Source organism: Nerophis lumbriciformis, linkage group LG28, assembly GCF_033978685.3.
Source record: "Nerophis lumbriciformis linkage group LG28, RoL_Nlum_v2.1, whole genome shotgun sequence".
Lineage (NCBI taxonomy): Eukaryota > Metazoa > Chordata > Actinopteri > Syngnathiformes > Syngnathidae > Nerophis > Nerophis lumbriciformis.
Window position 1 is genome coordinate 1,579,423 of NC_084575.2, and position 27,008 is coordinate 1,606,430.

General features: G+C 40.5%; 2 protein-coding genes across 5 annotated transcripts in view; one reads left to right on the top strand and one right to left on the bottom strand.

Moving 5' to 3' along the window:
- The window catches only part of LOC133570515 (uncharacterized), a 905,074-nt gene that overhangs the window by 566,004 nt on the left and 312,062 nt on the right, over window positions 1-27,008 (top strand). The window lies entirely within an intron of this gene.
- LOC133570532 (uncharacterized) overlaps window positions 1-27,008 on the bottom strand; it is a 508,763-nt gene that overhangs the window by 121,291 nt on the left and 360,464 nt on the right. Inside the window, exons 1-2 of one of the 4 annotated variants that reach the window (XM_061923217.2) lie at window positions 13,696-14,170; window positions 3,253-3,711 (exon numbers count right to left, since the gene is read on the bottom strand). In XM_061923217.2, the coding sequence (XP_061779201.1) occupies window positions 3,253-3,711; window positions 13,696-13,882 (646 nt within the window). In that variant the 5' untranslated portion in view covers window positions 13,883-14,170. Of the gene's footprint in view, window positions 1-3,252; window positions 3,712-13,695; window positions 14,171-17,886; window positions 19,468-27,008 lie in introns of those variants that run through there. The other 3 variants (XM_061923215.2, XM_061923218.1, XM_072916638.1) reach the window with 3 other exon arrangements.

A 27,008-nucleotide genomic window follows, 5' to 3' on the forward strand; every position in this document is an offset into this window, starting at 1 on the left:
TTCCTGTTCTATGGGGGCGGGTGCTTTCCTTGGCGGTTGCTTGCGTAGAAGAAGAAGCGCTTCCTGTTCTACCGGGAAAAAAGATGGCGGCTGTTTACCGAAGTTGCGAGACCGAAACTTTATGAAAATGAATCGTAATAAAGCGCACCGGGTTATTAGGCGCACTGTCAGCTTTTGAGAAAAATTGTGGTTTTTAGGTGCGCCTTATAGTGCGGAAAATACGGTACTGTATGCGGCTTAAGTGATAATTCCATCATTTTCTGTACCTATAAAAAACATAGAACTGAGGCTGACGACCACAAAACAGGCGAAGTTACAATCCTTAAGACCTAGACTAGCAAGGCTTTCAATGACACACTGGCACATTAAGACTCGCCTGGTACTTACAAGTACACAGGTTTTTGGGTCAATTCCTAACCTCAGAAAAGTAAATAACTTCACAGTCAAAGTGGGTGACAATGTTATAACAAACAAAAATGAGATTACCAATTTTGGCTGCATCATAGAGACTAATCTCTCCAGTGAAAAAATGACTACTAAGGTAGTCAAAGAATCAACCGACAAATTATGTTCTTACATAGTAGTACTACTGTTACGGGTAGTATTGCACTTAAGACTCTAACACAAGCGCTCATTTAACATCACTTTGAGTACAGAGTTCATATTTAGTACCGTGACGCCTTAAAAGCTCTGAAAAACAAACTCCAGACAGCCCAAAACAAAATGATTGGGCTTCTACTCAACCGTCCATCTCACCTTTCCTTAACGTGGGGAGGCTCTTGGTAGGTAACAGAGTACCGTATTTTCCGCACTATAAGGCGCACCTAAAAACCACAAATTTTCTCAAAAGCTGACAGTGCGCCTTATAACCCGGTGCGCTTTATATATGGATAAATATTAAGATTCATTTTCATAAAGTTTCGGTCTCGTAACTTCGGTAAACAGCCGCCATCTTTTTTCCCGGTAGAACAGGAAGCGCTTCTTCTTCTACGCAAGCAACCGCCAAGGTAAGCACCCGCCCCCTTAGAACAGGAAGCGCTTCTTCTTCTACTGTAAGCAACCACCCGCCCGCGTAGAAGAAGAAAAAGCGCGCGGATATCACCGTACGTTTCATTTCCTTTGTGTGTTTACATCTGTAAAGACCACAAAATGGCTCCTACTAAGCGACAGGTTTCCGGTTCATGAAAAGACGCAATCTCTCCATCTGCACACGGACTACTATTTCACAGCAACTGCCTAAAGACTTTCAAGAAAAGCTGGCTACTTTCCGTGCATATTGTAAAAACAAGATAGCTGAAAAAAAGATCCGGCCAGAGAACATTATCAACATGGACGAGGTTCCACTGACTTTTGATATTCCTGTGAACCGCACTGTGGATACAACGGGAGCACGTACGGTGAATATTCGCACCACAGGGAATGAGAAGTCATCCTTCACTGTGGTTCTAGCTTGCCATGCTAATGGCCAGAAACTTCCACCCATGGTTATATTCAAAAGGAAGACCTTGCCAAAAGAGACCTTTCCAGCCGGCGTCATCATAAAAGCTAACTCGAAGGGATGGATGAAGAAAAGATGAGCGAGTGGTTAAGGTAAGTTTAAGTTTACGCGAAGAGGCCGGGTGGCTTTTTTCACGCAGCTCTGTCCATGTTGATATACGTATGTTTGTGATTGCACATTTGCATACATTTTGGGAGTGAACAGAGTTGTTAGAACGCTGGTTTTTAATATATTATTAAAGTTTGACTGACCTATCTGACTGTTTTTTTGACATTCCTTTAGCGCAGTTAGATGCGGCTTACAACACGGGGCGGCTTATAGGTGGACAAAGTTTTGAAATATGCCGTTCATTGAAGGCGCGGCTTATAACCCAGGGCGCCTTATGGTGCGGAAAATACGGTACATCTTCTTGCAGTTGGTCTGGTGTACAAGATACACCATACCACTAAAATACCCATGTACCTGTCTAGATACTTCAAAATATATTCACCAATACAACACCAGAGGTAGTTGTACAAGTCATATTCAACCCAGATCTCACTCCAAAAAATGTTCCAATTAGTTTGCCTGCTATACCACCAACATGTGGAACTCCCTATCAATAGCCATGAAGGAGTGTAAATCCCTTACTTCCTTCAAAGTCGCTCTGAAAAGACATTACAGGTTGCGGCTACTCGTAACTGGGAATATACAAATCCTTTGACTTTTATTTTATTTTCATTGATTTTCATTATGCATTTTAAATAGTAAATAAATACGATCAAAAGTCTGCTTACAATAGAGGCTATTAGAGTTGCACTATTCTGCCTATAATGAACTTAAAAACATCCAAACACCTCCATTAAGGTTTTATGTACATGCAGTAGGTATATATGTCATTTAGTAACAGGGGCATTTTTTAAAAGATGTAATATTTACATATTTTTGCTCATTAGCGCATTAATTTTAAAAACGCATCACAACGTTCGCTTTTTTTTTTTTTTTAACATCACTGAATATTGCACACTGCAGACTTTGTGAGAGCCAACAAACATAATAAAACATCACTTACTGTACAAGGTCTGCTGTCACTATGACGCAGACTGATAGAATCTAGCTATATTCCCGTTTAGATGAAGAATTACTCAAAATCCTCACACGGAAAAGGGGGGTGACGTCAAGCGTCTTTTTGTGTCGTTTGCCATTGCCAGGTCTAAATTGGCTGTCAAACGATACCAACTTGTCAGAGTACGTCCTCATCCTTTTACTATCCAGGTGAGAGGCACGATTCATGATCTGGAATAATCTTTCACCAGTACCGAGGTGAGGAAGGAGCTCACCAGCCGCTGATGTCAACATAGACACACAAGCTTTAAATAGTTTGTCTGCGTTAGGACTTATAATAACAATATCACTCATACTTGCTTGCTATTCAAGCCACAAAATGCAAATGGAGTATTGTTGGCACTTTTTGGATGGTTATAGAGAACCTCCCATTGGCTCCATTGCAAGTGGACTTTTATTTACATTTATGAGTTAGAATGTGATTTTAAAACAATATATATCCATCGTCATGTCTTTTATAATGATTGTGAACGATAGAAAAAATTCCCCCAAAAATTGCAGTTCTCCTCTAAATTCCAATGATTAGATTTAAGACTTGAAGTGTATGAGCATGAAGTGATGAAGCCTACTTGGATGAGTCTTCTAAGACAAAGTGAACAGTCCAGTTGTGATGGATTGAATGCCCTGAGAATAAAATGATATGTGCTTACTTGGACTGTGATGAAGCTGTGAGGACTCAGGTGCTTTGTCTTCATGCTCTTCAGTCTTCACAGAGACAACAGTCAGTGGAACCTTGCTGACATCATCCTCCTCCTGCTCTACAACACACTCTCCCTCCTCTTCCTCTTTCATGTGTGGATCCTCCTCTTCCTCTTTCATGTGGGGATCCTCCTCTTCCTCTTTCATGTGTGGATCCTCCTCTTCCTCTTTCATGTAGGTGGGCTGTGGATCCTCCTCTTCCTCTTTAATGTGGGTGGGCTGTGGATCATCTTCTTCCTCTTTCATGTGGGTGGGCTGTGGATCCTCTTCTTCCTCTTTCATGTGGGTGGGCTGTGGATCCTCCTCTTCCTCTTTCATGGGGGTGGGCTGTGGATCCGCCTCTTCCTCTTTAATGTGGGTGGTCTTTGGATCCTCCTCTTCCTCTATAATGTGGGGGGGCTGCTGGACATCTGTTGGGTAAATAAGTAAATAAGATACAGAGAGAATAGAAATAGTTTTGGACTGACACTGTTAACACAATGACATTATTTGTGTTATTTTGTGTGTTGTGTTAAAAGTGTGTAGCAAAACAACCAATAAAAACAGGAAATACCACCTTTTGTCCTAAAATTAATTAAAAAGTGGTACTGTGAGTACAAAAACAGACTTGGACATTTGATGGGGGTCAATTTGAAAAGTTTTATAAGTACGAGGCAGCATTGATTGAGGCATTCTTAACTTTACACTCACTGATGTAAAGTGTGTAAATATTGAGATTGTCATTACCATAACTTAAATATTATGGAAATAAAACAAATCTAATTCCAAAATCACTTAAAAAAACATTCATGGTATGTTTTTGTTATCATGCAGAACACTTTTGGGTGGCCATTTTGTTGGCTGGGCCAAAAGGAACTTTTAACAAAAACATGTTTTACTATGTGGTGTTTTATGGAGTATCTCCATCAACAATTCCTCTTTAGGAATTGGAGACCATCTACAACACGCTGAAGGAAAGTCAGTCACCTTTATGTTCTTTTAATAAATCAAGTGTTGACTACTTTGGCTATTGAAAATAAATGTTTACTTTCACTTATTGTTGCATGTAAGTCAGAATCAGGAAGTGAAATGATAACTAATTAGATGTGATTACAGTGTAACATGTATTTGGTGAGTGTGTGAGTTTTGTGTAAACATGTTGATACAGGTTTACATCTTCTTGGGGACTGGAACATAGATATGTCCTGAAAGGATGCACCCATTTTTAAAACATTCACTAAGCTGTGCCACCAACATTGTCTCACTTAGCTCATTAAGCAAACTACCAGGGTGAGTGAGTCCTTTTAAACCTTCATAGACCTCGTTGTTACTTCTGACCAGTCTAAGATCACCACAAATGGAACTACTGTATGCAGCTTAAGTGATCATTCAATGAATATCTGTACCCATAAAGAACATAGAACTGAGGCTGACGACCACAAAACAAGCGAAGCTACAATCCTCAAGACCTAGACTAGCAAGGCTTTCAATGACAAACTGGCAAATTAAGACTTGCCTGGTACGTGCAAGTACACAGGTTTTTGGGTCAATTCCTAACCTCAGAAAAGTATATAACTTCACAGTCAAAGTGGGTGACAATATTATAACAAACAAAAATGAGATTATCTATCTTGGCTGCATCGTAGAGACTAATCTCTCCAGTGAAAAAATGACTACTAAGGTAGTCAAAGAATCAACCGACGAATTATGTTCTTACTAGTGTTGTCCCGATACCAATATTTTGGTACCGGGACCTGTACCAAAATGTATTTCGATACTTTTTGATACTTTTCTAAATAAAAGGACCACAAAAAAGCGCATTATTGGCTTTATTTTAACAAAAAATCTTAGGGTACATTAAACATATGTTTCTTATTGCAATTTTGTCCTAAAATAAAATAGTGAACTTACTAGACAACTTGTCTTTTAGTAGGAAGTAAACAAACAAAGGCTCCTAATTAGTCTGCTGACGTATGCAGTAACATATTGTGTCATTTATACACCTATTATTTTGTCAAAATTATTCAGAACAAATGGTAGAAAATTGATTATTAATCTACTTCTTCATTTACTGTTAATATCTGCTTATTTTCTGTTTTAACATGTGCTATCTACACTTCTGTTAAAATGTAATAATCACTTATTCCTCTGTTGTTTGATACTTCACATTAGTTTTGGATGATACCACAAATTTGGGTATCAGTCTGATACCAAGTAGCTACAGGATCATACATTGGTCATATTCAAAGTCCTCATGTGTCCAAGGACATATTTACTGACTTTATAAACATAATATATTATTTTAAACAAAAGAAGATGTTGTGATGCCAAAATATATTGATATAATCATAGAAGTTGTACTTTTTAAAGGCGGTATATTACCAAATATGATTCATTAGTATCACGGTACTATACCAATACCGGTATACCGTACATCCCTAGTTCTTACACAGTAGGATCACCCCGCTGGTAGGTAGAAATACACTTAAGACTCTAACACAAGCGCTCATTTATTAACCCCACTTTAACTACAGAGTTCATGTTTGGTACCGTGACGCCTTAAAAGCCCTGAAAAACAAACTCCAGACTAGGGATGTCCCGATCTAGGTTTTTGCACTTCCGATCCGATACCGATATTGTTTTTGCACTTCCGATCCGATACCGATACTGACCGATACCGATACTGACCGATAATGGCCTATCCGAGCATGTATTAAAGTTTAAAGTTATTTAGCCTACTTAGTTGTCAGAATCATGTTGAAAAGGGTTTTAGTACTCTTGATAACAACTAGCCAGCTGAATTAGGGGAGTTTGAATAATACACAATGGTTGGTAACAAGAAACTGACCTGTTTATTCAAGAATAAACACAAAATAGACAGAATTATACATGACAAACAGAAATGGCATCATTGAAACTAGGGCTGGGCGATATGGCCTTTTTTTAATATTGCGATATTTTAAGGCCATATTGCGATACACAATATTCATCTCGATATTTTGCCTTAGCCTTGAATGAACACTTGATGCATATATTTACAGCAGTATGATGATTCTGTGTGTTTTGATTGATTGATTGAGACTTTTATTAGTAGGTTGCACAGTGAAGTACATATTCCGTACAATTGACCACTAAATGGTAACACCCAAATAAGTTTTTCAACTTGTTTAAGTCGGGGTCCACTTAAATTGATTCATGATACAGATATATACTATCAGATATATACTATCATCATAATACAGTCATCACACAAGATAATCACATTGAATTATTTACATTATTTATAATCCAGGGTATGGAGGGGGGCGCCGGATGTAAGTGTCAAAAAGACAGCCAAAAGAGTTTGGTATGAGAATAAATCTAAAGTTAAAATATAGGGTAGAAATGCATCCATTTGCAGGAAATGTAGTCTTGATTTTCAACATTTTCTTTTAAGGCTTGCATGTCTACATTAAAACATTCTTCTTCATACTGCATTAATATATGCTACTTTTAAACTTTCATGCAGAGAAGGAAATCACAACTAAAAAAATCACTAATTTTTTCATACGGTGTTGATCTGGAAATTTTTGCCTCGGCATTTTGATGGTATGGACGTCTGGCACCGAACGGAGATAAGCGTCTCGACAGACGTTATAATATTTTAACAATGATGACGAAAACTGTTTTCTCTGTCGTGTCCGTGTGTCGAAAATTGTTATGCGCTTATTTTTTTATTTGATTTTGTGCGTGGCATATAATTGCTATGCGCAGAGGACGTTTAAACAGTGCGCAATTGCACAAGCGCGCACCTTAGAGAGAACGTTGGTCACACGGCTGCGCTAGCATCACAGCTAACGTTAGCCATGCTGCTACCTCTCTGCTCGGGGAGGGCTTATATGTATGTGACGTATGTCGTGACAGTATGTGACGTATGACGTGACAGTATGTGACGTATGACGTGACAGTATGTGACGTATGATGTGACAGTATGTGACGTATGACGTGACAGTATGTGACGTGTGTAAGAAGGTGCGCTTGCTGTCTGTGAGAAGCACAGACACAGAAAAGAGTGAGAAGAGCATGTCGTGTAAAGCCAGCAGCTAAAAGCAACTGCGTTAGAATCCACAGACCTGTGGATGTGTTGAAGGTGTGCTGGAAAATGCGGAACGGAAATTATAGGGAGCAGCAGAAGAGTGGAATGTATTATTTAAATAGGTGCGTTGGAAAACACGGAGCGGAGTGTTTTTTAACTGGATCTGGATCGGCATTTTCCCATGCCTTGCCGATACGCATTTTTTTGCAAATATCGGCGGCCGATCTGATCCAAATATCGGATTGGGACATCCCTACTCCAGACAGCCAAAACAAAATGATTGGGCTTCTACTCAACCGCCCATCTCGCGCCCACTTCCGTCAACCATTTCAGAGTACAGTTTCTTGCAGTTGGTCTGGTGTACAATATACACCATACCACTAAAATACCCATGTATTGCAACTAGGGATGTCCCGATCCGATATTTGGATCGGATCGGCCGCCGATATTTGCAAAAAATGCGTATCGGCAAAGCATGGGAAAATGCCGATCCAGATCCAATTGTAAAAAAACTCTGGTCCGTGTTTTCCAACGCACCGATTTAAATAATACATTCCACTTTTCTACTGCTCCCTAATTTCCGTTCCGCATTTTCCAGCACACCTTCAACACATCCACACGTCTTTGGATTCTCATGCAGTTGCTTTTAGCTGCTGGCATTACACGACAGGCTCTTCTCAATCTTTCCTGTCTCTCCTTCTCACAGACAGCAAGCGCACCTTCTTACACACGTCACATACTGTCACGTCATACGTCACATACTGTCACGTCATACGTCACATACTGTCACGTCATACGTCACATACTGTCACGTCATACGTCACATACTGTCACGTCATACGTCACATACTGTCACGTCATACGTCACATACTGTCACGTCACACGTCACATACTGTCACGACACACGTCACATACTGTCACGTCATACGTCACATACTGTCACGTCATACGTCACATACTGTCACGACACACGTCACGTCATACGTCACATACGTATACGCCCCCTCCCAGCAGAGAGGTAGCAGCATGGCTAACGTTAGCTGTGGTGCTAGCGCAGCCGTGCGCGCCTGTGCAATTGCTATGGCGTCACATTAGTGCCAAAAATCCGAGCGCATAAAAACTGTTATCGCGCGCTGATTCTCCACTTCGTGCGCGTGCGCAACACCCTTTTGCGCGCGCGTGGTGCCTTTTTGCGCGCGCGCCGTCTCGGTCTGTGCGCTGTCATGTTTCGTTTTGGCACTTTGGGAGCGGGTATGCTTAGACGGCCCCTTCTTTCTGATTGGTCGGGGGAAAAATGTTCAGAGCCAATCAGAAGTATAGCAGGGCGGGTCATCGTCAATATGTATCAAGATTTACGGAGGAAGAAGTGGATAAAAACATGTCGCGCGCTGATGAAGGTTATTTCATACCACATAAACACAATACAGGGTAATACAAAATGTGACCCAAATAAATAATAAGACAACAAACACCATAATCACATCTTTCGGCCAGAACTGGTCCACTAGCAATAACATCCAACCATAACATTATTTTATCATTTCACTTCTTCTTGAACATTTGTTTTCTAATTTATGGAATTTCTTTTGATTCAGCCATAAAAGTAATGAAATAATATTTGAATTTTGTTTTTAAAATGTTAAAAATAGCCTTTTAATAATTTATTCTGAAACAGTTTAAAATAATCAGAGAACTGACTAACACTGACCCTACACAACTATGTTGCACAATTAAGTCTTTTTTTTTTTAAAGCGAAAGAGGTAATTTCAACAGGTACAGCATCCTATGTCATATCTACATGTAATAAGATTTGTAACAAGGCAAACCGTTTGTAAATTGGTCGAAAATCGAGCAAGTTTTGGTCATTTAATTAGTACATGTACCATTGACATCAATGTAATGATTGAGGCTAGATGTCCGAGGTAAGATGGCTACAACGTTGCTACGCTGGAGAATGATTGGTCATATGAAAAATGCTCAGAGCCAATCAGAAAGGAGGGGCCGTCTAAGCATACCCACCCCCAAAGTGCCAAAAAGAAACATGACAGCGCGAGGAGAGATGCCAGGAGTACACAGAGCGCACAGACCGAGACGGCGCGCGCGCGGTGCCTTTCTGCATGCGCGCCGTCTCGGTCTGTGCGCTCTCTGTGTACTCCTGGCGCAGAAAGGCATCGCGCGCACGCAAAAAGGCACAACGCGCGCGCAAAAAGGCACCACGCGCGCGCAAAAGGGTGTCGCGCGTGCGCGCGAAGTGGAGAATCAGCGCGCGATAACAGTTTTTATGCGCTTGGATTTTTGGCATTAATGTGACGCCATAAATTGCGCACTGCTCAAGCGTCCTCTGCGCACGGCAAATCTATGCCACGCACAAAATCAAATAAAAAAATAAGCGCATAACAATTTTCGACACACGGACACGACAGAGAAAACAGTTTTCGTCATCATTGTTCAAATGTTGTAACGTCTGTCGAGACGCTTATCTCCATTCGGTGCCACACGTCCACACCATCAAAATGCCGAGGCAAACATTTCCAGATAAACACCGTATGAAAAAATAGTGATTTTTTTAGTTGTGATTTCCTTCTCTGCATGAAAGTTTAAAAGTAGCATATATTAATGCAGTATGAAGAAGAATGTTTTAATGTAGACACATAGAATCATCATACTGCTGTGATTATATGCATCAAGTGTTCATTCAAGGCTAAGGCAAAATATCCACATATATGTCGTGTATCGCAATATGGCCTTAAAATATCGCAATATTAAAAAAAGGCCATATCGCCCAGCCCTAGTTCAATGATGCCATTTCTGTTTGTCATGTATAATTCTGTCTATTTTGTGTTTATCCTTGAATAAACAGGTCAGTTTCTTGTTACCAACCATTGTGTATTATTCAAACTCCCCTAATTCAGCTGGCTAGTTGTTATCAAGAGTACTAAAACCCTTTTCAACATGATTCTGACAACTAAGTAGGCTAAATAACTTTAAACTTTAATACATGCTCGGATAGGCCAGTATCGGTCAGTATTGGTATCGGTCAGTATCGGTATCGGATCGGAAGTGCAAAAACAATATCGGTATCGGATTGGAAGTGCAAAAACCTGGATCGGGACATCCCTAATTGCAACTACCTAGAGGTAGTTGTACAAATGACATTCAACCCAGATTTCACTACGAAAAAGGTTCTAAATCGTTTTCCTGCTATCCCACCAAAATGTGGAACTCCCTATCAAAAAGAGAATACATTACAGGTTGCGGCTACTCGTAACTGGGACTATACAAAGCCTTTTGCTTTTTGTAAATTATAATTTTATTTATTTTCTTGCAGTATATTTGTATTTAGGGACGGCGTGGTGCAGTGGCAGAGTGGCCGTGCGCAACCCGAGGGTCCCTGGTTCAATCCCCACCTAGTACCAACCTCGTCATGTCCGTTGTGTCCTGAGCAAGACACTTCACTCTTGCTCCTGATGGGTGCTAGTTAGCGCCTTGCATGGCAGCTCCCTCCATCAGTGTGTGAATGTGTGTGTGAATGGGTAAATGTGGAAGTAGTGTCAAAGCGCTTTGAGTACCTTGAAGGTAGAAAAGCGCTATACAAGTACAACCCATTTATCATTTATTTATTTTAAATGCTAATTTCTACATAGTAATGTGAGTTAAAAAATATTTCAACTGAAACCATCTCAGGCTTTTTTGTAGCAGCAGGGTTTCCCGCAGCGTTTTGTTGTTAAGGCGGCCGCCTTAACAACAAAGAGCCACCGCCTAAACTAACGTCTTTACAGGATCTCCAGCCACACGGCAGCATTTAAAGAAACTATTACTGGCCCCAAGCAAACGCATACACTGAGTGTCATACACATGCCAAAATACTGGGGGCACTGTAGCCTAGGACTTAAGACCATTTTAGCCAATCAGAAACATCCAAAACGTCATTTCTGGAGGCGGCATATAGCAAAAAATGGCGGGTCACGGCAACAAAGAATTATATATGTGGACTGACAGAGAAGTAGAGCTACTTTTAAGCATCGTCTTGGAGCTTAAAGTTAACAAAAGTCAACAAAGTGTTGACTGGTAAACTTGCCAGTCCAAGTCTGGTGACATTATTACCCTATTTTGGAACGGTACGGACTTGGAGGGACATCTGAGGAATTTCCTCATCGGAAAGAGGACATGACAAAAACAACTATCGACACTAAACTGAAAGTGATTTGTAGAAAGTACAGACAAGCAGTGGACGCAGGTGGAAGAAGTGGTTACGCTAGAGTTGTTTTGCTGTACTTCCAACTATGCCAGCAGATCTGGGGCGGTTCTCCATCAACTACATCCATTCCATTTGGAATAGAAACATCAGATATTGACACAAGCTCTCACAGGAGTTGGGATTCTCCATTCACCCTTGACAGCCTGGTCACAGACAAAGATATGCCCAATGATGTACAAGAGCAGCAAGATTCCAATAGGAACAATCCACAATCTTCTGTGGTGAAAGAGAGAAGAGCTCTACTTCAGGTATGTGGGCGCTAACTTCATTGCTAGGAAGTAATATTGTTAAAAGGCAGATAGATGTGGCATCAAAACATTTTTATATGAACTGCACTGCAATTCCAAATGCTCTCAGATGACCACTTTCAACAATGTGGAATCATATTTGTTTGAATATGATCATTGTTTGACAACAGTGTGACAAAAATACTTGCTTTGGAATCAGAAGTCAAGATGGCAAGCATGTATTAAAGTTCAGCTGTTTTACATGTATTTAAATAGGCTCGTATTAAAAATGCTGTGAGTAGTTTCTTGTAATAAATAATATTGAGTTACGTAAAACTGCAGTTGCATTAAATTTTTTTTTTTTTCTGTCAAAATTTAAATAATAAAAAATGTTTTATTGGCACACATTGTTTCCTGACGATGTTGAGGGCCATTTGACATGTTGTAAATAACATGTCACTATCTTACACCTGTGCTAAAGTGGGTTCATTCCAAATAATGTATTCATGATTATTGAATGCCATTTTGGCAAGACACTTCAGCCCTTGCTCCTGATGGCTGCTGGTTAGCGCCTTGCATGGCAGCTCCCGCCATCAGTGTGTGAATGTGTGTGTGAATTGGTAAATGTGGAAATACTGTCAAAGCGCTTTGAGTACCTTGAAGATAGAAAAGCGCTATAAAAGTATAACCCATTTATTATTTAGTAAAAATCCTCATAATTTTTTTTTTTTTCACTAGGCAAAACTCGACAGCCACAAGCATGACAGACTAAAAGGAAAACTTCCAATGGAGACAAAGTTGCTGAATGCAGTAGAAGACGACGTCCAGATAAAGAAGAGACTTCTGGACATGATGGAGACATCAGAGAAGCCATCGTCGACAATTTAGACAAACTAAAATCAAATTACTAAGTCAAAATATTGACTTACTAAGTCATAATAATAACATACTTAGTATCTCAGGTAACTAGGACTGTTTTGTGTTTTGTTTGTACTTTACGGAAAAAATATGGAGATTTATATCGTATATCGCCATTCTGCAAATGGAGCGGAAAACACAACCAAAAATTGTAGGCTTCTTTATTTCTCTAATATTTTTATTTATTATAATATATTGTTATTTGGTTATTTTTTAATAAACAATGTGTTCAATGTATTCAGAGTCTGTAGTCTATTGCCCCCCCAGGCTGTGGTGGCAGCGATGAGGTGGAGACGTGATGGTGGCGACAGGCCGCCTATCCCGGGAGACGCCCCCTCCCACCACCTTAACTAACACATTTTCTGGGGGAAACACTGAGCAGTGAATGTGTACCGTGATGAAAGTGTAGCCTTTCTTATGCAAACTCCTCATAACTCCTTCAAAAACAATCACACATTGTTACAAACTGAGAGGAACATCAACCTCAAACTGTCTCGTTTTCATGAAGAATCTAAATGAAAGCATTGCATCATCTCCACAAGACAAACCATCTTCCTATTAAGTTGAAATTAAAGTACCAATGATTGTCACACACACATTAAGTGTGGCGAAATATTCTCTGCATTTGACCCATCACCCTTGATCATCCCCTGGGAGGTGAGGGGAGCAGTGAGCAGCAGCGGTGGCCGCGCCCGGGAATCATTTTTGGTGATTTAACCCCAAATTCCAACCCTTAATGCTGAGTGCCAAGCAGGGAGGTAATGGCTCACATTTTTATAGTCTTTGGTATGACTCGGCCGGGGTTTGAACTCACAACCTAACCATCTCAGGGCGGACACTCTAACCACTAGACCACTGATTGACCATTTATTGAAGAAAGGTGTTATTAATCATATATTAAGTTAGTAAACACGTGAGAGTAAGAAGTCAACAAACCTGTTCTGTGTAACACAACTTGATGTTTCTTGAAAACAGCGTCCAGTAGTCGATTGTTCTCCTCCTTTGTTCTAGAAAGTTCCGCCTCGTATTCTGCTATCGTTCTTTCTAACACTACAAATATTTCTTCAACGGCAGCAGTTAGTCGCTGATCCACCAACGCTCTCAACATGTGTAATGTAGACATTTTCACACAATCACAACACTTTACTCTCACACTTGATCTCTACTTAGCGATGTGTTGATAACTTCTGTTAGCAGCTAACAAGCTAAGCTAACTAGCGAGCTAAGCTAACTAACAATAAACGAGCACGAGAAGCAGCAAAGTGCTTCTAGCACATCGAGACGATTTTATCCTTAAAATAAAGACTCAAAGATGTATTTTATACGACGTAAATATTTCAAACTGGAGAACAAATAATAAGACTGACTTATTAGCGTCCTTCTGGCTTCTTTCTGCGTCAATGTGCTTTCACGACAGTTGGCACGCTTGACGTTACAAGACGGTTCTGCTCTCGTCTCTGACTGCTCTGCTCTCGCGAGATGTGTCATGCGCAGAAGACTCAAAGCTTTGTAGTAAATCAGGAGCGTGATCACTTTTTGATTTTCTACATTTATTTTGCATTATTGACTTTGTTAAAATTGTTGTTTGTAATAAAATGATTATTTTTTTTATTTTGTAGTAATTGTTTCAATAACTAAAATTATGTATATATTGTTATATTATTCACCAATAAAACGATACATTTTGGTCCCGTGTTTTATTCTGATGACAATGAGGTAAAAGGCATAGTGAAAGTGAAACTAAGCTACTGCCTCTCGCCGACACGTCAATTTATCGTGCAGTAGCCAAAAGTCACCAGTAGATGGCAGTACAGTATTGTAAAGTCCTACATATAGTACCATTGAAATGTTGCTGCTCATATAAATAAAACGCAAAATCCTTTATTTTGACAAAATACCTCTAGTAGTGATACAAATGTGCTCTGGCAAAATAATATTATTTCCTTTGTTTGGCTCGAAAGAAGCTATGAAAATAAACATGACAAAAAATGTGTAAATCTCCGCCATTTTAGTTTTACAAAAAAAAAGTTATCAGGAAAAAAAAAAATTGTAGATGATGTGAAAGGACCAAATCCTCTGTTAAGGAATAATACAAATAATAATAATCAATTTTATTTACAAGGTGCCTCTCTGGAGACGATACAAACATTACAACATTGAACAATATAAAACAGAACATGTCAGTTTAGACAAGAAACTAGAAATAGCTGAAATGAAAGTGAATAAGTATTCTGGAATAAGTGTGTTCTTGATTTGAAAAGGCTAAATGAGTCCATATTGTGGAAGTCTTGCTGTTCCAAAAATATGGAGGGTCAAATGGGACAAAAACTAAACAAATAAATACATCTTTAAATAATTACTTAAATGTGATAATTCATTACAAATGGAATTAAATACATAAATGTATTTTATCTTTCAAACTCAGCCGTCAAAGTCAGTGGGCGGGTCCTAACATCTGATTGGTTCCACCGACCAGAGAGAATAGCGGTTGATATCTTCGTCCGAAAGTGAGGAAATTGTTACATCTTTGTAACTGTTTTGGACTTAAATTTGCTTGTTATCTGTATGTGGTATATAAGTTCCTGTCCTGTGCCCATATTTGGTGTTTTTCACTTCCTCGTGCTGTTCACAGGCTTCCACACCAGCTGCCTGATATGCAACCGGGACACACCTGTACCATGTTGCCAATCAATCTCCTATTTCAGTCCAGATTGTCAACCAGACAGCGTCGGATCATTGCTTCGCGTACGTGTGATGTTTCCGGTACAAAATTAGTTCCGTCTCTTGTGCATTTACTTCTGCACTCGCCTTCTTTTGTTTTCCTTCACTCCTATTGTGGTTGAGTTTTCTGTTCTTTCCTCCCCTCCATGTGAGTATTTTCTCTGCATCCTTGGGGTCACGTCGCTAAGCTGCATTCCAGCTCCTGACAGAAATAACTGTATTACATTCCTCTACTTTATTTGATACATGCGGGTCAGCATAGGTCTTACTTCTACATGTTGCACATCTACAAGCAACTCCCAAAAAGTATTTAAAAGTTTGTCCTTCAAAGACGTCACGTTTTCAAATACTTTTAAAGTTCCAAAGATATGAAGATATGACGGGGCGAGGTTGTAGATAATCTTGAAAGTAAGAATGATCTTAAATTGGCTACGGTCTTTGACGAGGAGCCAGTGGAGTTGCTGCAAGACCAGGGTGATGTACTGGACTAAGGTTCTGGTGAGTATCCGGCTGGGGGAGTTTAAGGATTCAAGGAACTTTGTTTAAGACACATAAGATGGCAGGAAAACTAATAACCAAGGTTCTGGATTTAGCCCAATGAGTACCACATAAAAGTATAGGCATGGGTTATTAAAGCATCATTTAATACAGCCAAACTTCCCTCTCCCACCAGCTTGGACCCAGAATTGGATTCAAAAGGACCCCTTACAGGCAGTACACCAAACAAATGGACCCACTTCAGGGACGTAGTAACAGCGACTGCACAAGCTGTGTTTGGCAAGAAGCAGATAATTAATCAAGACTAGTTTGATCAGTACAACATGGCTGTAGGCGCAATTTGATGAAAAAAGAAGGGCCTATATTGACCTGTGGATCCCGCCATGACAGATTCAAAGACTGTCAAGCCAAAGTCCAAAGAGAGCTTTGCTCTATGCAATACATTTGGTGGGAGTCAAAAGCTGAGGAAATCCAGCGTTACGCAGACTCTATCAACTTCAAAATGCTCTTCAGCCGTCTCAAAGTCATCTTCGGTCCAGCCAAAGGGGAAACTGCATGTCCTCTCTCTGTCGATGCATCCACCAAATTAAAGAGCAAATCTTGGATCAGTGGGCGTTGGGAAGAACTCGTTAGTCAGTTCCTCAACAGACCACCTGCTGTTGACCAAGAGGCATTACAACAGATACCACAGAAGCCAACTAAGGCTTCTGCGGTAACAGATACCACAGAAGCCAACTAAGGCGTGCCTGTACCTCCCTCCTACTGGGGGAAAGTGAGAACTGCCATGGACCAGACACGCTGTGGTAAAGCAGCAGTTCAGAATGGCATACCTGCCGAAGTGTACAAAGCCTTAGGACCCACAGCCTTCAAGGCATTTCACGACATCCTGTTAACCATTTGGGACAAAGGAGATACGTAGCCTGACCTTGGAGATGCCACCATTGTCGTATTATGTTTAAAAAAAATGACAGAAATTCAGACTGTGGTAACTACAGAGGTATATCGCTTCTCTCTATCGATGGAAAGATTCAAGCTTGTGTCCTGCTAAAATAGACTAACAGATGGCATTCATGAGAATCACAATGTGGTTTCTGTCTGGGCAGAAGCACTGTTGACCTGGTATTTGCGATATGCCAACTCCCAGAAAAGTGTATTGAGTAACAGATGGACCTGTAGGTCTTTGTTGAACTAACCAAGGATTTTGACACGGTGAATCGTGAAGCACTCTGGTCTATGTTGGCAAAATTGGGTGGCCCAGAAAAGTTCACAATAATGATAAGTCTCTCTCACGATGACATGATTGGTCAGGTTCTCTCAAACGGGGACTATACTGGCAGCTTTGGGATCAGTAATGGTGTCAACCGTCAACCTCTTCTTCATGTAAGTCATCCCCCATGCTGTCAAGGGCGTCTACTTCAGATAACAAGACGGATCCGTGTTTGATCTGAGATGTTTTGCTGCAAAGACACAAGAAAAAATCATTTTCAAGGCTCTTTCGCTGATGACAATGCGCTTCATGACTCACAAGGAGGACCATCTCCAAGTCATTAACGACCGTTGTGAGACATGACATCAGACCAGTGATGTTCTTGTGGGTCATGCAGCCCTTCGAGGCATATGTGCTTAAAGTCTTTATCAATGAATCTGTATACAACAGGGGCCTAGATCTTCTTGCAAAATATCACATTTCGAGTCCTCAGTGTCAGCCAATCTGGGTCATGGCACCAATTGAAAGAATAGACTTTTATTTTTGTTAAAACACCACAAAGAATCAGACCATTAGTCCTAAAAAACAGACATTTTATTCTACAAGGTCACATGCAAAGGATACAGCGCTGGTTTGAATCTGCTAGTACAAACAAAAATGTCTATCTTACAAAAGGTGTGCATAATTATATTGTACAAATAGTATGACGGCTGGCACCACCATGGTGGAGACTTGTGTTGGAGACAGCAAGCCTGTGAAAGGGCACACTGAACCATAACATCATAATCACTTCTTAAATGTTAGCAGAAGTTTAAAGTGATGTGTTAGTACACAATTAAAAACATTAGTAAGAATGGATAATAAATATAAACTGTTGTGTGGATGTTGTTTTCCAGGATGTGTAACTAAGAAACATATTTACATGTTTGCTATTGAAGTAATTGAAAAGTAACTAAAAGTGATTTGGGGTTTGTTTGATTGTCATTTAGTTGGAATCAAAAAAAAAAAAAGTATAGTCAGATGTTAATGAAACTTTCAGGACATGTCAGAAATGGGATAAGGAACAAGTGATTAGATTTTGGTGTTGATCCTGATCATCATTTTTGGATTCTGCTTTCTTTTGAAGGATTCTTTACTACTGGGAGATTTGGCCTGGTGGAGGTCTGCAGAGCACTTTTTTATTTTACTGCTGCTGTTCTCACCAGCACACTTGTGATCTTTCAAACCGGCCTTCCTTGTAAAAGATAAGCCACAGATTGAACAAGAAAAAGGTTTTTCTCCAGTGTGTATTCTCATGTGTCTTTTCAAGTTGTCCTTGTGTACAAAACCTGTTCCACACACTGAACAGGAAAATGTAACTCCAGTGTGTCTTCTCATGTGTTGTTTCAAACTTACGCTCTGTGCAAAAACTACACCACACACTGAACAAGAAAAAGGTTTTTCTCCAGTGTGTGTTCTTGAGTGATCTTTCAAACTGTCCTTCCTAGTAAAAGATAAGCCACAGATTGAACAAGAAAAAGGTTTTTCTCCAGTGTGTGTTCTCATGTGTCTTTTCAAGTTGTCCTTGTGTACAAAACCTGTTCCACACACTGAACAGGAACATTTAACTCCAGTGTGTCTTCTCATGTGTTTTTTCAAACTTACACCCTGTGCAAAAAATACACCACACACTGAACAAGAAAAAGGTTTTTCTCCAGTGTGTGTTCTCATGTGTCTTTTCAATTTACTAGGATATTTAAAAGTTTTGTGACAGTGAGAACATGTGAAGTGAGTGTTGTCAGTGTGACATGTTGCATCATCTTTAGAGTGTTCATCATCAGTGTCAGGAGAGTGTGACGTTGTGTCCTCACTATCTGATAGTGGAGCTAAGATCTTGTCTGCTTGTGATCCTCCACAGTGGTCTCCATCAGCTTCTGTTGTCATGTGTTGTGTTGAGCTGCTGCTTGGAGGCTCCGCCTCTCTCTTCTCCTCACTCTCACCTTTGACCTCATCATCTTCACTCTTCACAGGGACACCAGTCACTGGGAACTCCACCAGTCCTTCAAGATGATCTCCCTCCTGACTGATGCTGTGTTCTTCCTCTTCCTCTTTAATGTGGGGGGGCTGTGGATCCTCTGTTTCCTCCTTAATGTGTTGGAGCTGTGGTACCTCTTCTTCCTCTTTAATGTGGGGGGGCTGTGGATCTTTAATGTGTTGGAGCTTTGGTACCTCTTCTTCCTCTTTAATGTGGAGGGGCTGTGGTTCCTCCTCCTGCTGATGGAGATAATGTTCTTCATTGAGGTCTGCAGGACACGAGAAGACAAACACATGCTTTAGAAACGTCCAGCTTTACTCAGTCACACTAAGGTTATCCAGGCTTTATCCCATCTAGCCGTATCCTTGTCAGCACAAACACAATGCCACCGTTTAAGAACCCCTCTCCCCTCCAGCACAAAGCGACCTAGTACGCATGCGCGAAAGAAAATGCACGTGTCATAGTTACCGCTGACCTGGAAGTGTATTCTTACACTGTGTTTCAATGTTGCCTATTGCTACATTTCTTTGAACAGTAAACCTTGCTTGCCTCACCATCAGCAGCTGTTAGACTATTGTAGTGAATATATATATATATATCTATATATATATATATATATATATATATATATATACAAACCCTGTTTCCAAATGAGTTGGGAAATTGTTAGATGTAAATATAAACGGAATACAATGATTTGCAAATCATTTTCAACCCATATTCAGTTGAATATGCTACAAAGACAACATATTTGATGTTCAAACTCATAAACATATTCTTTTTTTTGTAAATAATCATTAACTTTAGAATTTGATGCCAGCAACACGTGACAAAGAAGTTGGGAAAGGTGGCAATAAATACTGATAAAGTTGAGGAATGCTCATCAAACACTTATTTGGAACATCCCACAGGTGTGCAGGCTAATTGGGAACAGGTGGGTGCCATGATTGGGTATAAAAACAGCTTCCCAAAAAATGCTCAGTCTTTCACAAGAAAGGATGGGGCGAGATACACCCCTTTGTCCACAACTGCGTGAGCAAATAGTCAAACAGTTTAAGAACAACATTTCTCAAAGTGCAATTGCAAGAAATTTAGGGATTTCAACATCTACACTCCATAATATCATCAAATGGTTCAGAGAATCTGGATAAATCACTCCACATAAACGGCATGGCCGGAAACCAACATTGAATGACCGTGACCTTCGATCCCTCAGACGGCACTGCATCAAAAACCGACATCAATCTCTAAAGGATATCACCACATGGGCTCAGGAACACTTCAGAAAACCACTGTCACTAAATACAGTTGGTCGCTACATCTGTAAGTGCAAGTTAAAGCTCGACTATGCAAAGCGAAAGCCAATTATCAACAACATCCAGAAACGGCGCCGGCTTCTCTGGGCCTGAGCTCATCTTAGATGGACTCATGCAAAGTGGAAAAGTGTTCTGTGGTCTGATGAGTCCACATTTCAAATAGTTTTTGGAAATATTCGACATCGTGTCATCCGGACCAAAGGGGAAGCGAACCATCCAGACTGTTATCGACGCAAAGTTGAAAAGCCGGCATGTGTGATGGTATGGGGGTGCATTAGTGCCCAAGACATGGGTAACTTACACATATGTGAAGGCACCATTAATGCTGAAAGGTACATACAGGTTTTGGAACATATGCTGCCATCTAAGCGTCGTCTTTTTCATGGACGCCCCTGCTTCTTTCAGCAAGACAATGCCAAGCCACATTCAGCACGTGTTACAACAGCGTGGCTTTGTAAAAAAAGAGTGCGGGTACTTTCCTGGCCCGCCTCCAGTCTAGACCTGTCTCCCATTGAAAATGTGTGGTGCATTATGAAGCCTAAAATACGACAGTGGAGACCCCAGACTGTTGAACGACTGAAGCTCTACATAAAACAAGAATGGGAAAGAATTCCACTTTCAAAGCTTCAACAATTAGTTTCCTCAGTTCCCAATAGTTTATTGAGTGTTGTTAAAAGAAAAGGTGATGTAACACAGTGGTGAACATGCCCTTTCCCAACTACTTTGGCACGTGTTGCAGCCATGAAATTTTAAGTTAATTAAAGCTGCAAGCAGCGTTGGTCGGGCCCGCATATTTGGCTGGTGCTAGTCCTAAGTGTCCCAATACTTTTGTCCAGTTGTAGTCCTAAGTGTCCCAATACTTTTGTCCAGTGGTAGTCCTAAGTGTCCCAATACTTTTGTCTAGTGTACCTACCTTGTCTGCATTGTGTGGGCACGCTGGTGCTTCCTGCTTTTAAGCAGCCATCTTGAGACAACAGCAGCGCAGCAGCATCAGCGCAGCGGTTCTTTGAAGGGTCGTAAAATTAAAACCGGAGCAGTAATCAAAACTCTGTTCCATACTTTTAATCAGAAGGGTTCAATCTCTCTCCTGTGCTAGTTTGAAGCCGAAACGACAAACGCGCTCAGAGGAGATAATGTTTGAAGAAAGGTGACCGGTTTTTACAAAAATTTTGTTTTGAAGGGGGGTTACAAACTTCCTGTTGATTGTTGCTGGGGGTTGTCAATCTATGAAATGTAGGTCTAAGTGAGACCTACATAGACGTTTTTGTTTCATGTCTCTCCGACCTTCCTAGTGGGAGTTACAGGCAGTTTTGTCATTTTTTTCTTCCGAGGAGCAGTTTTGTCTGTGTTTTATTCATAGGGGGCGCTAGAGCGTAATTTTGAGATTTGGGGTTAGGTTTTTTTACTAGATAGCAATTTTTGCCAGTCCTGATGTGTGTGTTTAGTTTGGTGAGTTTTGAAGCATGTTAAGGGGGTCAAATTACAGCTCAAAGAGGCAAAAGTGACTGTTTTTAGTACATTTTTGTCTTGAAGGGGGAATAGCCAACTTCCTGTTGATTTTTGCTGAAGGATGTTAGTGTATGAAATCTAGGTCAAATTCAGACCTACATAGAGGTTTTTGTTTCATGTCTCTACAATATTCCTACTGGAAGTTATAGGCCGTTTTGTCTGTGTTTTTTCCTAGGGGGCGCTCGAGCGCAATTTTGAGTTTAGGGGTTTGTTTTTTTTTAGATGGCAATTTTCGCCAGTCCTGATGTGTGGATCAAATATGGTGAGTTTTGAAGCATGTTAAGTGGGTCAAATTACAGCTCAAAGAGGCGGCGGAAGAATAATAATAAAGAAAGAATAAAACGCTACAGAAACAATAGGTCCTTCTGTCCCAATGCAGAAGGACTCCTTTTTGAGAGTCCTTCTACAATGGGCCGTGCGGGCCCTAATCATCATTTGCAAAAAAAAAATAAAGTTTATGAGTTTGAACATCACCCCAAAGGGAATAAGCGGTAGAAAATGGATGGATGGATGGAGTTTGAACATCAAATATGTTGTCTTTGTAGTGCATTCAATTGAATATGGCTTGAAAATGATTTGCAAATCATTGTATTCCGTTTATATTTACATCTAACACAATTTCCCAAATCATATGGAAACGGGGTTTGTATGTACACACACACACATATATATATATATATATATATATATATATATATATATATGTACATATATATACATTATATATATGATTGCCCGGGGGGTGCTTACATACATCAGTTGTCTACCAATCTAAGGTAATACGCAAGGACATTAACACATCCGACACATATGTAGGGTTAACCGAGGGAGAATTCAAAACCAGATGGAACAACCACAAGGCTTCTTTCAGGAACCAAAACCTGCGGAATACCACAGAACTCAGCAAACACATTTGGGACCTCAAAGACAATAATGTTGAATATTCAATAACATGGCAAATTCTTGCATCCAGCACACCTTACAATAGTGGTAATAAAAGATGCAACCTATGCTTGAAAGAGAAACTGTTTATTATTTACCGTCCAGACCTGTCATCCCTCAACAAGCGCAGCGAAATTGTAACAGCATGCCGCCACAGACGGAAACACCTCCTAGGTAACACATGAGCCAATCACCACGCCCCTACGCCAGCCTGTACCCACCCACTCTGTGCCCTATATAAACCATGGTATGTGAATGCTCCCATTAAAATCTCCTGATGATTGAGGGTACCCCCCCTCATGAAACAGGCCTGTAGAGATGAAATAGTCTTGTGATTTTTTTCCCCACACATACATACATATATATATATATATATATATATATATATATATATATATATATATATATATATATATATATATATATTAGAGATGCGCGGTTTGCGGACACAACCGCGGAGTCCGCGGATTATCCGCGGATCGGGCGGATGAAATTAAAAAAACTAAGATTTTATCCGCTCGCGGGTCGGGTCGGGCGGATTAATTTTTTTTTAATTTTTTTTTTTTGCGGGTGGCAGTTAAACCAATTGGTAAATATATATACATAGTTAAATGTTGTTACCCACATACGAAAAACGAGCAGGCACCTGCTGCATATGCCACAACAGAAGAAAAAAAAAGAAAAGAGATGGACACTTTTACGGAGCGGAGAAGGGACGCCTCGCCGGGGTCCGGGACCGAGGCCCCTTCCCCCGAGAGGGCCCCACCGGGAGCCGTAGCTGAGGCGATCCGCGAGAAGGGCCCGACGCACGTCCAGGGTCACTACCGCGCCCACCGCATCGACACCCCGCCTCGTCCGCCTTCGCCGCGGCCGGCGTCACGCGCAGCAGGTAAGCAGCTTACCTGCCCGCCACCCCCGTGGCCGGGGGCTCGTAACATGGGTCACTCCGCGCGCTCCGCCCGCGCAGCTTACCTGCTTGCCACCCCTGTTGCCGGGGGCGCGTAACAGGGGTCACTCCGCGCGTAGTGCGCTCATGAAAGGGGTGGGGCTCACCCTGGTTGATATAGAGAGCAGGACGGTGGCCATGGAAGTTGGAACCCGCTAAGGAGTGTGTAACAACCCACCTGCCGAATCAACTAGCCCTGAAAATGGATGGCGCTGGAGCGTGGGCCCATATCTGGCCGTCGCCGGCAGCGAGACGCGCTTGGAGGTGCGCTCAGCGCGGCTCCCATATGATTGCGCACTGGTGTGCGTCTGGGTCGTGACAGCGTGGCACGCGAATGTCTGTGCATTGGATCAGTCTCCTTTCTTTAACAGGCAAAAGCTTTATAACCTCACCATACCTGCCAACTTTTAAATCAGAAAAACCTAGTAGCCAGGGTCCAAGGGCCGCAGGCCCCGGTAGGTCCAGGACAAAGTCCTGGTGGAGGGTTCAGGGCTTCGCCCCCCGACGCAAAATGACTATTAGCATTCAGACAGGTTAAAATGTTGCTAAAACCATCACTTTTCTATCAGTCACAGTGACTTTTCAAAACAAAAATATTACAGCAAAAATCATATGGGTTGATTGACATGTTTATTCTGTAAGCTAACTTCAATAGTTTGAAATTATTTTGACAGTTAATGCCAGTTATCCTGTCAACCTTTCACAAGACTTCAATTTGTTAATTGAAAGTATAAATAGTATAAACACTTTTTACAGTATGTCGTGCTGTGAAATACAGCCGACAGGATTGCGCATGCATGGTGCAGGAGAACAAAGGACTTCTTTCATTTAAGGTTTGTGATAAACCATCAAACTCATTCGTTAAAAGGACTCTATAGTAATATAAAGCGAATTTTTCTGGACATTATCATGCAAGAAAAGTTTATTTTTGGGATCGCGATCACCGCGTAATGATTTTTAAAGGTTGCATTACATTATTAACTGTCCCATGTGATCAGCCAGTGCGATTGGAAGTCCATGCTCAATTATTGCCTCCGTAAATAAAACTTTGGCATTTATCACATCCAAAGAATCTGTTTGGGCGACGAAAAACGTTGAAAGTTTTCCACTTGTATCGCTAGCAACGGCATTAGACTTGTGTTTTTTTGTCCCAACGTGGTCTTTTACATCGCTAATTCCTCCGTGTCCGATCGAAAAATCTTGTCTGCACAAGGTGCAATTCGCGTAGTTTTCACCCTTTTTTTTTTATTTTTATTAATATTAGATATATAACAACGGGCGGATGGTGGGCGGGTGCAGTTCTGATCAAACGTTACATCGGGTGGATGGCGGATGGTTGACGACTTTCTGACGCGGTTGCGGATGAAATAATTGCCTATCCGCGCATCTCTAATATATATATATATATATATATATATATACATACACATATATATATATATATATATATATATATATATATATATATATATATATATATATATATATATATATATAATAGGGCTGCAACAACTAATTGATTAAATCGATTAAAATCGATTATCAAAATAGTTGGTGATTAATTTAGTCATCGATTCGATTTTTTTTTTTTTAAATAAACCTTTATTTATAAACTACAACATTTACAAACAGCTGAGAAACAATAATCCAAATAAGTACAAAAACGGTACAAAACAGTGCCAGGGCGGCGCTGAGGCTACGTGTCATGAGGTGGAGGTAAGCTAGCCAATGATGTGTCATGTGCAGCTCACGTGACCACGCCGTCTCCTTAGCTGGAAACATTGGAAAAATGGCGCAGGAAAACAGTACGGATAGTTTAGCGGAGAAACATCTTGAGGTTATTGCTTCAATGGAGAAAAGTGTACGACCCAAGTCGTCAAAAGTGTGGGAACACTTCACTTTAAAGACTTGAAAGAAGTGTGTTTCCTGCAAAATGGCACGGAAGTACAACATTGCTTCAGGAGCAGCTGAAAAGGAAACATGTTGGAGCCATGGATGAAGGGAATAACTCACAGTACGTAACTTTTTAAGTCCATAGTGGCAACAGGCATTCATGAGTTTAGCTTTTTTGTGAGTAATGTTAACGTTATGCCTTTGTTGCAACGCGGGGCTGATAATGTGTCTCCGGCACACTTGACTCCGTTTTGAGAGAGAAAACGCACGGTTACCAATTTGGAAATAAACTTAACGGACAGAAATATCTTAGGTTGGTTTCAAAATGGATCAATGTAGCCGGGTCCGATAAAGCTATATACATCTATTTAGATTTGAGTGACGCTTTAGTATAACTAAACGTTTTGAAGGTGCTGGAATATTTCATGCTATTATTCAGAGGCAGCCTAAAATTAATCCTTTGTTATTCACCACAGAAACGTGTACAATATCTGATCCAGTTCTGATCTGATGAGCTACATTTCTGTCTTATTATTGCTGTATGCTGCATCCCCAATGTCCAGAACATGGTGCCAGTATGCCAGATTTTTTAATAAAATACTGGAAAGGACAGAAATGTAGTTTGTCTCTTTTATCCGATTAACCGAAGTAATAATCGACAGATTAATCGATTATCAAATTAATCATTTGTTGCAGCCCTAATATATATATATATATATATATATATATATATATGTATGTGTGGGAAAAAATCACAAGACTATTTCATCTCTACAGGCCTGTTTCATGAGGGGGGGTACCCTCAATCGTCAGGAGATTTTTTATTTATATATATATATATATATATATATATATATATATATATATATATGTATATACATAAATACATATAAATACATCCATACATCCATTTTCTACCGCTTGTCCCTTTAATATGTATATATATGCAGGGCTTGAATTGAACCATGGCAACTGCTGCATTTTCCGTGACCACCCTTGTGACTTGCCGTAATGCCCGAAAAAATTGACCGGCATTTAAGGCAAGAACATGCCGTGACCGCTCCTGACTTTTTACTTGTTAATGGACTATGGATGTAACAATAAACGGTATAATGATACACAGCAGTGAAATTCCAGATGTTTAGTAACACGTTTACATTTTTAATGACCGAAAAAACGTCATTTATCAATGCATTTTACGCA